Source organism: Carassius carassius, chromosome 15, assembly GCF_963082965.1.
Source record: "Carassius carassius chromosome 15, fCarCar2.1, whole genome shotgun sequence".
In the NCBI taxonomy this organism is placed as follows: domain Eukaryota; kingdom Metazoa; phylum Chordata; class Actinopteri; order Cypriniformes; family Cyprinidae; genus Carassius; species Carassius carassius.
In genome coordinates, this window is record NC_081769.1 from 34,070,515 (window position 1) to 34,085,337 (window position 14,823).

Sequence of the window (14,823 nt, forward strand, 5' to 3'; positions counted from 1 at the left end):
CTATAGAGATTGAGACGCGGCCACTGTGACACAAACACACACTCTCTCTCATTCTCTCTCTCACACACACTACTGAGTGAAAGTTGGAAATCCCGCTGGTATCACTTCACATGAAAAGCCCGTTTAAAGCCGCGCTGGAGTTTATTTCTCGTTATTGTGTCGTCATCAGACTCCAGGACCGTTGGCGGATTTGAAGCGGAAGTTCTTCTCAGGTAAGTTATGATCGGAACGTTTATCAGTTTATCGATAAACCAGACGCCCTGATAAGAGCGACACCGACGCGATTAACCGCACGCTTCTCTGGGAATCATGTAAAAGTATTTAACTCTAGTTCAGAATCAGATATTTTAATTCTTGACAGAAGTGATTGATTGACAGGGATGATTGACAGCTCGGAAACCCCGCCTTCTGAAGCTAACCTACCGGTAACTAACCTTGACTAAACTTGCTCGGTTTAAACTCTAGAGACGGTTTATAATAGTGAAATACAGTTTAAAATAACATATCATGGTGATACCATCAACTACTGAAGTAAATAAAAAACACTTTGATGATTTAACGTAGTCGTTTTTAAAAACATTGTAAATATCAAACTAAACCAGTTATGATTAATGAGACTATGGTAGTTTACACTGAAAGTTAATTAAAAATGTGTTTACTGTGTCAGTTTATCTGCCAACAGCTTTATTGATGGATGTTTAGTGGAGTTACTGTAAATATTATGAAATATAAGTGTTGACTACATTTGTATAAATCATATTTGATGACATTGTTATGTATAAACCAGCATTATATCAGCTGTCAATCACTTAAGAGAAAAAAACTGTTTATATATATATATATATATATATATATATATATATATATATATATATATATAGTTTATTTGTTTTTTATAAATGAAATGAAACAGTAAAATTTAAAGATTAAAGTAGATGTAAACATATTTCAAATTTGGTTGCAATAAAAAAAAAAATTAGGGTTGTGGTTAGCATCATATCAGGCATCAGTTACTTTTTAACGAAAAAAAACTATGTAAATCAAGAATTAAAAATTACAATCTTAACAAACTCATGTACTTGGATTTAAATTAAATAATAAATAAATATAAAAATAAATTAGGGTTAGCATTATGTCAGCTGTCAGTCACTTTAGAGAAAAACAGTGTAAGAAATGCAACAAAAAATTAAATGCATGTAATCTGTTTAAAATAAATGTGAATTACATAGATAAAAAATATATTAAAATACGTTTAAAATAACTAAATAATATACAAATTATAAAAAAAAAAAAAAACATATTTTGAATTAAATTAGCAATTTCATTAAAATAAATCTTCAGTAAATTACATAAAAATTTTAGAAAATTACTAAAATAATAATTAATATAACTAAAATTAAAATAAATAATACATAATACAGTATTATAGTAAATAGAATAATGTGATCATATTAATAAAAAAATTATTTGTTAGATTAGATAAATATTTTTCTAATACTATTTACAAAATTAATATTTCACAGTGTAAAATGGGTCTTTATACGGTACATTTAAATATATTTTATATTTTCTGCTGGTGATGTATGTAGATGTGTGGCATCAGAAAGACTGTAAACCCCCAGAATCACAGTAATATTGTTGTGTTGGAGCTGATCTGACCGGCTAGAGAATGTTGAGCGCTGCTGTAATTATAATAATGAGGCGTGCTAAACCAGTGTGTTTCTTCAGCTTAGTTTGAGGAATGCTGCACACAGGTGAGATGGTGTTTAATTCTGTGTTACGAGCCATTTCTTGTAATTATTCGGGAAAAGTACTAGCAATTTCTGCAAAAATAGTTGAATAGTGAATACTACACATTCTCAGTGTAACAAAATATTAGCATTACATTATCAGAGTACTACCGTAGTATTTTGTTCATTTACCACAAGAGTATTGAGGCTTGCTCGAAATACTTTTGGACAAATATTATGATAATACCATCATTTTGGGAATATTTACCATAGTAATACTATGGTTTTCTTTTAAAGTTTAATACCAAGTGAAAAGATGTAGAATGATGATTTAGTACAATGTGACGGTTTTCACATTTTAGGGAATTTAAAGATGAAATATTGTTACACAAGTGTTCACTTTATTTTTGTATACTATACATCACATTAGCTGAAAAAACATATATATAAATATAAAAAAAATTAATTATTAATAAAAAAATATAATATAATTATAAAATAAATTATCATTTTAAATAAATGTAAATTGAATTAAACTAATAAATTATTTGATTAAAATAAATAAAAATGACTCAAATAAAAATAGAGTTCTATAAATAATATGAAACTGTAAAGTATAGTCAAAAACTCAAAATAATGTAATATAACAGAAATGCAATTTTTTCCCAAATAATATTTTAGACATATTTATAGTATTAATATTTAATGTTATAAATACAGTCTCCATACGTGATAAAATACAATTTTAGGATGATTATATTTGGGCTCCGTTTTACTTTATTTTTATTTTATTGTAAATACCGTCATGTAGATGATCATTGTCATCAAGTACAATTGTAAACCCATGTTATTTGGTCTTTTACCGCAGTATTCTGTAGATACCATGGTAATATTATAGTATAGTATATTTAAGTAGGTCCATGTAAATGACAGTGACCATGACAGTATCATGTTATTCTGTAAAGTGATTCGGGATACACTGAACAAATACCATGGTAATCCCCTAATTCTGAGACGTTTTCCTTGGAATGGCGAGTGAGCATCTGTGAGGGAATGCTGTTAGTAATGATCAGGAGCTGATGTTTATCTGACACTCCTCTGTAATTACAGCCCGTCCTCTGTGTTTCTGTCCCTCCGGTCTTTCCAGTGTTTAAAGTGAGCAGAGCGTTCACATCTGCAGTTTCACTATCACTGCTGGACTTCAGCCCTTTAGGACGCTCTGTGTTCAGATAAACAGCAGATTAGATGGTTTTAGTCAACCTAACTAGTGTTTACACACTTGTTTAAGTGCACTTCCTGCTTCACTAACACCCAGTGAGCTGTCTATTTAGGCTGCATTATTTGTTATGCTGACTTCTAAGAAACGTAGCGTTTAGCTATAGAACAGATCAAACTTTCTATTATTTTTATTTTGATTATACACAATTATTTTATATTTATATTATTTTATGCTAACTTCTGAGACAATTTCTTTTATATCCATAGAACATATAAAACATTACATTATTTTATATATTGTTATATATATTATATATTTTATTACATGTTTATATTTAAATGAAATATTTAAATATAAAATAAAATTATATATTTATTTAAAACCTTATTTTAGCCAAAGAGCGGAAAATATTTATTTTACTGTTTAATTTTTAAATTGTACATTTTACCTTCTAAGAAAACAGATAAAATGTTTTTTTTAATTATTTTATATATTGTTATATTTTTTATTACATATGTTTATATGTAAATAAAATACATTTAAATATTAAGTCAAATTAAATATTTGTTTATTTATTTAAGACCTTATTTTAGCCAAAGAGTAGAAAATATTTTATTTTATTATGTAATATTTATATGTTATATTATGATGTCTTCTGCGATGGCTTCTTATAGCCAAACAGCAGATACAAAGAGGATTTATATTATTTTATATGGGTTATTTATTTATTTTATATTATGCTTCCTTCTAAAATGACTCTTTCAGCCAAAGATGCAAATGCAATTATTATTATTTTATTTTTATATTGTACTTTATACTGCCTTCAGATACAATTTTATATTATATTATTTTACATTAATATTTTATAATTTACTGCATACTTTTAGCCTACTTTTAACTTTTTATATTTATTTTATATTAAACTTTCTTCTAAGACGCCCTCTAATAGACAAATAGCAGATGTTATATAATTGTATATATATGTATTTTTAATATATTGTATTAGTATCGCACATTTCCTTTGCAGAGAAGTCGTATTGGAACAAGTCTGTTTTGTTTGTCATCTCATCAGGGTTTAGCTGTTAGTTGGAACCTGCCAGGTCTAGTTTTGATCAACGGTACATGTAGTAAATACACACACAATGAGACCTGCTTTTGTCATGAAGGCCTTCTGTTTAAACAAGCTATTGTGTGTGTGTGTGTGTGTGTGTGTTCAGAGAGGCTGTGGTTATTCTGGGAACAGGCTCAATCTCTCTCTCGCTGTGGAAATATGAAACCGGTCTGTGACATTTCAGAAGCCACTTCCTCCGTTGTGTTGGAGTTTTATATTTATCTGTGTGCTGTGAGTCCTAATAAGACCGGGCCGGTGTGACGGACAGATCTGGGAGAGGCTGGGAACGCTGCGGAGTCTGTTCCCACACTCGGAGTCAGAGTCATTCACACTGGGCAGTGGCCTTGATGTGTAAAAACACCTGCTGGAGAAGAAGCAGGGCTATTGATCTACTGTCTGTCACTCCTGCTTTCATCTTCACCGCCTTTACTGTGGCCTTTCTATCTCTTTCTGTCCCACTTTTATTTTTTACTAGATCAGTACTGCTTATTTATACCTGATTTTTATGTGTTCTAAAGGCAATACAAATTTAAATATATATTAATAAATTATAATAATTTAATTAAATATATATATTGCTAAGCTAAATATATATATATTTTTTTCTTTAAATTGCGCTATTACACTATAATTAAACAAATAATTAATTACTTATGTTTTTTTTTTATTTGCTAATATTGATGTTACATTTTTAGATATTTACAGACAAGAAATACTTTAATACTAAATTATTTACATTTTCTGCCTTTTGGCACAATGATAATTATTATACTCCAGCAATAAATTAATTATTAATTTTAATAATTTAGATTTAGATTAAAATCACACACATATATATATATATATATATATATATATATATATATATATATATATATATATATATATATATAATATTTTAATAAATAAATTATTAATAGTTTTGCCTTAAGTTTGATTACATTTTTAGTTTACATATAACTAAGTTAATGTTAATTAATTATTTAAAAGTGTATATTGTTTGAAATAAACTGTTTTTAAAATTTACTTAAATGTTTAACTTACATTTTTATTTTTTAACAGCAACATTTCCATTTTTAGTTTTATTTCTGAAACAGACAATGATAGTTATTGTTATACTTGAGCAATTAAATAATGTTATGAATATTTCAATAGTAATAATTTAAATTAAAATGCCAGTGTTAAGCATTGCTCTTTCATCTAAGAAAGCAACCTCTAGAACACATTATACACTGTTTCCAGCCAGGATTTCACTTTTACCGTGTTCAATGCATGTTAGTTTGAGCATCTGTCATTTGACCCCTGTTTACTGCCTCCCTTGAGCCGGATTGAATTACTGTATGTGCCTCCACACTTAACCAGTCTCCACTCCTGTGTAATCAGACATGCCCAGACACAATATGGAGACGCAGAAGAGTCAATGGGATCCGGTCCGGAGATCACCGTGGATCATGAGAGTGGAGCAGAGCCCCGCCTCCTCGGGGGCGGAGTCAGACACAGAGGGCAGCAGCACAGAGAGCGAACGGGTAAATACAAGCTTTCCTCTCATAACCAGTCCAGCGGATCAGCCGCACTCATCTCTCGCTCTGTGCTTAACCAGCATCGAGTCAAACAGGGAGGCGGAGTCTCGCTGACATCACCGTCCATGCTGGAGCAGCGAATCACAGAGCTCGACCAGCAGAGGGAGGAGCTAAAGATTGAGGTGAGTAACGAAAACTGAAATTATGAAAAATATGACTACGATGAGACGCTGCCAACATCATTAAACGCTAACTGTGACTCTATTAAAATGCAATATCATTGATATTGCATATAATTAATATTTAGCAGATTCTACAAGGTAGATTCTTCTGCGGCTGTGTGATGTTATGTAAAGGAGTGTTTTGTGGTGCAGCTGCAGCTGGAGGTGGCTCTGCTGCGCGGGGAGCTGCAGACGGAGCAGGAGCGTCTGCGCAGATACACAGAGCAGCTGCAGGTTCTGCAGGAGAAGGACAGGCAGCGGAAGAGCCAGCGCTTGACCATCAGACACAAGGTCTGCATCTGATCTGTTCACCCTTATGATGAATGATTACTGTAGGGCAGGGGCGTAGCCAGAATTGTATTTTTGGGGGGTCCCATCTTAAAATGAGGGGGCAACTCATTATACACACACACACACACACACACACACACACACACATATATATATATATATATACACTATATCTCAACACCTATAAATAAAAACAGCTTAACACCTGTTCACATTTAAAACAGCATATTTACTTCATTTCAGCATAAGTCATAACAGCCCACAACATAGCTCGGTGATTATTACCTTTTACATGAGTCTAACCTTATGTCGTAGAATCTACGAGGGCAATTATTAAATGATGTCATCATACTCAGTCCAGAAAATCCACCAATTTACGTTCGAAAAACAGCAGAATATATACAGCGTAAGCAAATATATATACCGCATAAAATCACAGCAATTTTACTTCACTGTTTCAGCAGCATAGCTAAGCGGCTATAATTCAAACCATAGGATTACCTTTCACATGACCAGGAGTCTACGGGGGCGATTTTTATTGAACTATAATCAAGCCATGTGAACTCATTGTACCTTTTTGGGGAAAAGCAACGATTCTTTCCGGCAAACTCAGTGTAAGTAAATGCGGTCATCACTGAATGCGGTTCATCAATTGCAGACAAATCATTGGGCATTATGCTGATCTGTGTCGTGGAAGTCTCACCGCTACACTCCTGTGATGAAATAGGCGTTTCTGTGTCCTGAGAAGCCTCAGGTGCCACTTCACTCGCTGTCGCAGAGCTTTTTTGAAAAAGCGTAATATTGTACTTTGCGTGACAGCTGCCATTGTCACTGAATATTAATGAACTCTCAAGCGAAGATGACGGCATCAGTTACGCACAACACGTGACATAGGCTAATCAAATCAAGTTTGAAAACAGCCGCATTTTACCGTGCAGCATTTTGTTTGGTCAATCTATGAATCAGACTGACAAATCAACATTATCTTATTTTCCTTTTTTTCTTTTAAGCAATCGGAAATCTGAGGGGGCCGGACATGTAAATGAGGGGGCCAAGGCCCACCCAGGCCCCCTCATGGCTACGCCACTGCTGTAGGGATGCAGGATATTATCAGACTGATATCAGAATCGGCCGATAATGGCTTTAAATGTAAATATCGGCATCGGCAGGTTATGAAAAAATTATCCCAATATGTCTTGCCTATAAGAGGAATACATTAACTCACATGTGCTCAGAGTTTGGCTCATTCTTTAAGCAAACTTTGCCTGAATGGATTCACTGTTTTGGATTACTGCATTTAAACTGAGAATGCAGAACAGAATGGGTTTGGGGTGTGTGAATGTAAAGGTTACTACTGCATCTTTCTGAGGGGAAAATGCTGCGATTGAAATATAGTTTATTTATAGTTCAAATAACTTCATTATTGTTTAGTTTTTAGAAAAATGCTCTTGTAAAAAACTAACCATAATTACAAATAATTTGATTATAATTTCCACTCAGGAGAGACTTGGTGTCTTTTTCAATTAAAAGGAAATATATCGAATATCGGCCAAAATGAGTTGCAAAATATCGGCATATTGGATATTGAGAAAAATGAGGTGCAAAATATCGGCATATCGGTCAAAATTAGTTGCAAAATAGCGGATATCAGGAAAAATGAGGTGGAAAATATCAGCATATCGGATATTGGGGAAAATGAGGTGAAAAATATCGGATATTGGGAAAAATTAGGTGAAAAATATTGGCATATCGGATATTGGGAAAAATATCAGCATATCGGCCAAAATGAGTTGCAAAATATCGGATATAGGGAAAAATGAGGTGCAAAATATCGTATATAGGGAAAAATGAGTTGCAAAATATCGGATATAGGGAAAAATTAGTTGCAAAATATCGGTTATAGGGAAAAATGAGTTGCAAAATATCGGATATAGGGAAAAATGAGTTGCAAAATATCGGATATAGGGAAAAATTTGTTACAAAATATCGGATATAGCGAAAAATGAGGTGCAAAATATCGGATATAGGGAAAAATGAGTTGCAAAATATCGGATATAGGGAAAAATTTGTTACAAAATATCGGATATAGCGAAAAATGAGGTGCAAAATATCAGATATAGGGAAAAATTTGTTACAAAATATTGGCATATCTGATATTGAAAAAAATTAGTTGCAGAATATCTGCATATCGGATATTGGGAAAAATCCAATATCGTGCATCCCTAATGATTAGTGTTTGAGCTGAAGACATGCTCTCCTTCAGGAGCGAGTTCAGCTGGAGGAACAGCGTCTGAAGGTGGAGGAGGTGAAGAGGAGGTGTGAGGAGATGGAGAAACAGATTCCCTCGCAGCCAGAAGTCCAGCGAGAGCAGCTGCTGCTTCGACTGCAACAGGTGATCACCAACACTGCTGTTCAGAGTTTAATGAGGCAATCATTAGGTGTTTCATTTCCTGAGAGTGGACTGTCATATCCACCAGTGACGGATGAGAGGAATGCTGTTCTGAAGTTATTAGTCTCATAAATATATTTATTAGGGGTGTAACGGTATGTGTATTCGTACCGGACCGTTTCGGTACAGGGCTTTCGGTACGGTGCATATGTGTACCGAATGACCGAATGTAATATTTTGGTTCATTTTCATGTTTCCAAACGAACATATTAAGTGGCGGAAGTCTCTGCGCAAATCCCGCCCTGCAGCAAGGCCGGCGACACACTGGATGCATGGCGCAAGCGTCTCAGCTTCGTGGCGTGTCCGTTTTGAATTCGGCTCCCATGTTAGAGCTTGCAGACTGCCTGCGTGAGACGCGCGTCTCAACACGCGTGCATGCTAGAAATAGAACCGACGCCTATATTTCACGCGACACGCAAGCATGTTAGAAGCGTTTCCAGGCAAACTAGAATAGGAAAATATGTTTATATGTCACTTTGTACACAAATACATATTAATTCATGACACTTTGATGTTTAAAAGTCTACAGGTATATTCAGATATAAATGTAATTTGAAAAATAAATTCATAATTATCGATTTTCAAATATTGCACCTGTCAAACATAGTCTATTTTGCCGTCAATACTTTTGACAGGTGCAATATGCCAGTGTGTCACCGGCCTAAGGTTTTCAAAAGGCATCACGCAAGTGTGAGCATCACTACAACTAGGGAAAAAATGATTATAATTCAAACGCAGCTCCCGTCGGCATTTAAACAGACCTTTGCTCTTAATTCTGATCGGTCCAATAGAGTTGTGCCGATAGACGATAGTATCGTGTATCGACGATTGTCAGATATATCGACATAAGCAGAATTCTCTGTCGATAATCAAGACGATATTAGGCTCATTTTCCTATTAATGTATTAGATTATACTAATAATAACTATTATTTTTATTAGGCTGCTTATTATAATTCGGCTTTTAAAATGCCCAGCTATTTCACTTAATTTCACTGCCCGCATTTCACACACACACCTCGCACGCGCAGGAGGATTAGAGCCTGTAGTCACTGAAATTATCCGCTTTGACTCGGATAATTCGTTAAATCCATGAAATGAAAGAGATAGAAAACGAGGAGTTGGTGTCCCACACATTTAATGGCTGCTACACTGCAACGCGCTCTTCTCATACATGAGACATTAACTCTTTCTTGGTGTCACAAATAAAGTAAAGACAAAATAATTAACAAGGTGGCAGAGCGAATTTATCATCCACAGTGCATGGTTCTCACGTAGTCCTTTTCTTAAAGACTGATCACTTAACTTATAACACACACTATGTGGTGATGACGTAGAAGGACTACGTGAGAACCACTATGGATAATAAGTTCACTCTGCCGCCTTGTTATTATTTTCATGCACACCGCAATATAATGTGATGCATGCAAAATACATAGTTTTGGCCGTTACAAAGTCTCCATCCACAAACAGACGTACATCGTCTGCAGATAAAAGGTATTTCATTGAACTAAAGTAATCTGAACGGCCTTTATATGTGTAATATTTTAAACGAGCCCTCACTAACTGAGTTTAATGCCACAGTTATGTTAGAATGCATCTCATTCTTGTTTCTGTGACGGTGCGTCAGACTGGGATTGGTAATACTGCACTGTAATCATAGTTATTTATTTATATTTTTCATTATATTTTGTTATATGACATTGGTTTGAGACAGAGTATTTTATTTAGTGCAGAACTTTGCAGCAGTATTTTATTTCTTATTCATTTTTTTATTTTATATATATTTTATTAAAAGGTATTTTAAAAAAGTGTAAACAAATTGTTAAAAAAAGTTTATAGTAATAAACAACCTGCAGTTTAATGTTTGCATTTCTTTCCCTTACTGTACCGAAAATGAACCGAACTGTGACTTTAAAACCGAGGTACGTACCGAACCGTGATTTTTGCGTACCGTTACACCCCTAATATTCATACAATCGCAGTCAAAAATTTTGAACACTAAGATTTTTAATGTTTTTTAAAGACGTCTGTTATGCTCACCAAGTCTGCATTTATTTGATCCAAAGCACAGCAAAAGCAGTCATATTAGAATATTTATTATTTTTTCAAGTTTTTACCATATGTAAAAAATCTTCCTGACCCCAAACTTTCTGTGTATACATAGAAATGTATTTACATTTTTTAGAATAATAATTTATTATTAATAATATACTTTTTTTAAATTCTGCCTTTCAAGTTTATGTACATTTTTAATTTTGAAATTAAAAATTGAAATTTGAAATTCACTGTCGTGAACAGTGAAAACCCTGTACGCACTCCCTGACAGTTTTAGGTGAGTTAGTCTGCCATAATGTGAAGCATGTGTTTGGTTTCCAGGAGAAGGATGCGCTGGAGGTCACAGTGCGAGCGTTTGAAGACATGGAGTTCCACATTCTGGAGCTGGAGAGCGGAGTGGAAGAGGAGCGAGATGGAGAGGACGGAGAAACAGAAACGGTCATCGAAAGAGAGATAACCAGAGTACAGCACACACGCAATGCTTCACAGGTGAGAGGAAACAGTCCAGTTTAACTAGTATCATTTACATGTTTTACACTCTTTTTTGTAGAATGCTCTTCACTTAATTTGCTTAAAAGTCTATGTTAGCAAATGAGCACATCACTTCACTTTATCTGTCCAAATCACAGTTGTGAAATTATAAGTCTGACTTCAAGTGTCAATTCTGACTTTCTACTGAAAGGAATTTAGTGGGTCTTTATTACACATCATTATTTTCCAAATAGGTCACTCTCATTGGCTGTTGTGTCGCTCACACTGGCCTCTCATTGGCTGTTATGTCATCAGTATGTTATGCAGCACTGAGCGTGAGCAGAAGTATTGCTCACGCTTGACACTCCAAACACAGTCACATGATGCAGTAAACAAACTAATTGTATTAAAAACAGAGAGAGAGAGAGAGAGAGAGAGAGAGAGAGAGAGAGAGAGATTGTCTCTGCTCTCTCTGTGACACACACAAACACACACACACACACCAGTACATAAAGAAACATTTAAGAGGGTTTATTCTCCAAATAACTCTAATTTCATGTTGCAGAAAAATGTGTTTAGACTCTAGTTCTTGTTCCAAGTTATGTTCCTGTCCACTGATTCTTGCCTCTCTCAAAAGCCACAATTCCTTGCTAGAAGACAGAAAGCTAAGTTGTAAAGTTAAGTTGCATGACATGAATGCAATCTTTAGGTTTTATTATTATTTTGATTTATGCCTCAGTTTTAGTTTGTGCTGTTTACTGTTTTTTTTTTTTTTTTATAAAGTGAAATTGATTTTTTTATTAAGTTTATTTATATTATTTAATTATTTTTTTAATTTATATATTTGTATTTGCATTTTTTATGTAATTTGGCTATTAAATGCATTAAATGGATTTAGTTTCCACGGTTATTAATAAATGCAGTTTCAGCAATATTAATGTTAATTTTTCTAAAGAGGAAACAATTTTTTTTGTATATCTAGTATTGTTCTTTAATAAAGAAAAATTACTTCTTATCTGATTAATCAATAGAAAAATCCGTAGAATACTTGATCACTAAAATAGTCGATACTTGCAGCCTTACACAGAATACTCTTTACCTTGTGAATAAAGATAAGGATTTTTATTAAAATATAAAAAATGAGTTAGTTGCAAAGACAAATTTTTAAATACCAAGGGTTCACACAAAACAAGGGGAGTCCTCCTTTAGTTACTATGCCGCCCGCAGTTGGAATCAGCTTCCAGAAGAGATCAGATGTGCTAAAACACTGGTCACATTTAAATCTAGTCTCAAAACCCATCTGTTTAGCTGTGCATTTATTGAATGAGCACTGTGCAATGTCCGAACTGATTGCACTGTATTTTCACTGTTTTTTTTATGTAAAATCATTATCTATTTCTAACTGTTCTTAAATTCATTTTAAGTAAGTCAATTCTTTTATCATTTTCAAAGTTTTAAAATTGCTTGTTTTATTTTTATTAAATTTTTTGTTTACTTTACCTTATTTTATGTAAAGCACTTTGAATTACCATTGTGTAACGAAATGTGCTATATAAATAAACTTGCCTTGCCTTGACTAGTGTGTAGTGTGTAGTATGTACTGTTTAGTATGTAGAATGTAGTGTCTAGTGTGCAGTGTGTAGTGTGTACTATGTAATGTTTAGTGTGTAGTATGCAGTGTGTAAAGTGTAGTATGCAGTGTGTAGTTTGCAGTGTGTAGTGTGCAGTATGTAGTGTGCGGTATGTAGTGTGCGGTATGTAGTGTCTAGTTTGTGGTATCTAGTAAGCAGTGTGTAGTTTGTAGTGTGCAGTGTTTAGTTTGCAGTGTGCAGTATGTAGTGTCTAGTGTGTAGTATCCAGTATGCAGTGTGTAGTTTGCAGTGTGTAGTATGTAGTGTGCAGTGTGTAGTATGTAGTGTGCGGTATGTAGTGTGCAGTATGTAGTGTGCAGTGTGTAGTGTCTAGTTTGTGGTATCTAGTATGCAGTGTGTAGTGTGCAGTGTTTAGTTTGCAGTGTGTAGTGTGCAGTATGTAGTGTCTAGTGTGTAGTATCTAGTATGCAGTGTGTAGTTTGCAGTGTGTAGTATGTAGTGTGCAGTGTGTAGTGTGCAGTGTGTAGTTTTCATTTTTAATTATTTATTTATATTTTTTATTATTGGTTATATATTTGAGTATTTTCAGTTTTGTATTTTTTATATTTTGCATTATATTGTTATATATTTTAGTATTTTCAGTTTTTTTTAATATATTTTGCATTATATTGTTATATATTTTAGTATTTTCAGTTTTAATTATTTATTTAGATTTTGCATTATTTTGTGGTATATTTTTTGTATTTTAAATTTTTATTTTTTATTTATAATTTGCATGGTTTTGTTATATATTTTAGTATTTACAGTTTATTATTATTTATTTATATTTAGCATTTTATATTATATATATTTTAGTATTTTTATATTTAAGTTTTTTTTTTCATTTTAAAGTTCAAGTAATTGTCTTAGTTTTTAGTGTGTAGTATGCAGTGTGTAGTTTGCAGTGTGTAGTGTGTAGTATCTAGTGTGCAGTGTGTAGTGTGCAGTGTGTAGTATGCAGTGTGTAGTGTGCAGTGTATAGTGTGCAGTGTGCAGTGTGTAGTGTATAGTGTGCAGTGTGGACTGAGTGTAATGTAGTTTAGGCACACTGTGTGCAGATCTCATTGGCTCAGCTGCTCTGGATGACAGATCTCTGACCCTGAGTCTCTGAGCACATTATACATCAGTGCCACACAAACCAGACCAGACTGAAGATCACTGCTGAACCTGTGGCTTCTGTTCAAAACCTCTGAACGATCTTCTCTCGCAGGAACGAGTCCAGCAGCTGGAGAAGCAGCTGGAGGACATGGAAAAAGAAAAGGATAATGCGTTGAGTTCCCTCAGGCTGGAGAGGAAGGAGCTGCTGCACAAGTCTCAGAGGGTAAGACGTCTTCACACTGCTTCTGTTAGAGGTTTACAACATGATCTTCTGTAGATGTGGCTCGTGTTCCTCCTTCAGTGTGTCTGTGGGGTTTATATGTGCTTCTGAACACCTCAAATAGTGTTGTTATCATTAAATAGAACTAAAGATACAAATAACTTCAATTTACAGATATAACATTATAAAATATTAAAAATTAGTTAGTTGCAAAGACAAATTTAAAAACTAAAATTACAATAGAAAAAAATTATATTAACATGAAAACTAATGCAAAAGATAAGTAAATACTAAGACCGTATAGTAATGATACTAAAACAACACTGTCCTGAGCCAGTGTTATCAAAACTAGAAATACTCAAATAAAACATTTGCTTTAATTGCAATAAATGGAACATTAACAGAAATAAACAAAATATTAAAAAAAAAAAGCAATAAAAGTAACTAAATCGAACAACAAAATTACAAAAAAATTAACTAAAAATTAAAATATAAAGACAAAAATAAAAACGATTAATAAATACTAAGATTGTATAGTAATGAGATAAGATCACATTTCTCCGAAGCCAGTGTTATTATCGATAACTAAAGCAAAGAATACTAAACAACATTTATGTAAATTGGAATGAAACAGAAATTTCATAAAATACAACAACTTAAACTTATTTTATTTCAGTTAGTTCTAATTTTCAGTGATAAAAACTCTAAAACGGAAATAAAAATGTATAAAAACTAAAAAGACATTAAAAACTAAGAAAATTACTTGAACTTAAAAATGAAAAAACTTAAATATAAAAATACTAAA

General features: G+C 33.2%; 1 protein-coding gene across 5 annotated transcripts in view; it reads left to right on the forward strand.

The window, feature by feature from the left end:
• Window positions 1–14,823, forward strand: part of phldb3 (pleckstrin homology-like domain, family B, member 3) — a 21,169-nt gene continuing 6,346 nt past the window's right edge. For 2 of the 5 annotated variants that reach the window (XM_059568596.1, XM_059568597.1), the window contains exons 1-7: window positions 1,606–1,754; window positions 5,444–5,586; window positions 5,661–5,762; window positions 5,955–6,092; window positions 8,356–8,484; window positions 10,920–11,087; window positions 13,911–14,021. In XM_059568596.1, the coding sequence (XP_059424579.1) occupies window positions 1,742–1,754; window positions 5,444–5,586; window positions 5,661–5,762; window positions 5,955–6,092; window positions 8,356–8,484; window positions 10,920–11,087; window positions 13,911–14,021 (804 nt within the window). In that variant the 5' untranslated portion in view covers window positions 1,606–1,741. Of the gene's footprint in view, window positions 213–299; window positions 426–1,605; window positions 1,755–4,166; window positions 4,410–5,443; window positions 5,587–5,660; window positions 5,763–5,954; window positions 6,093–8,355; window positions 8,485–10,919; window positions 11,088–13,910; window positions 14,022–14,823 lie in introns of those variants that run through there. The other 3 variants (XM_059568599.1, XM_059568598.1, XM_059568600.1) reach the window with 3 other exon arrangements.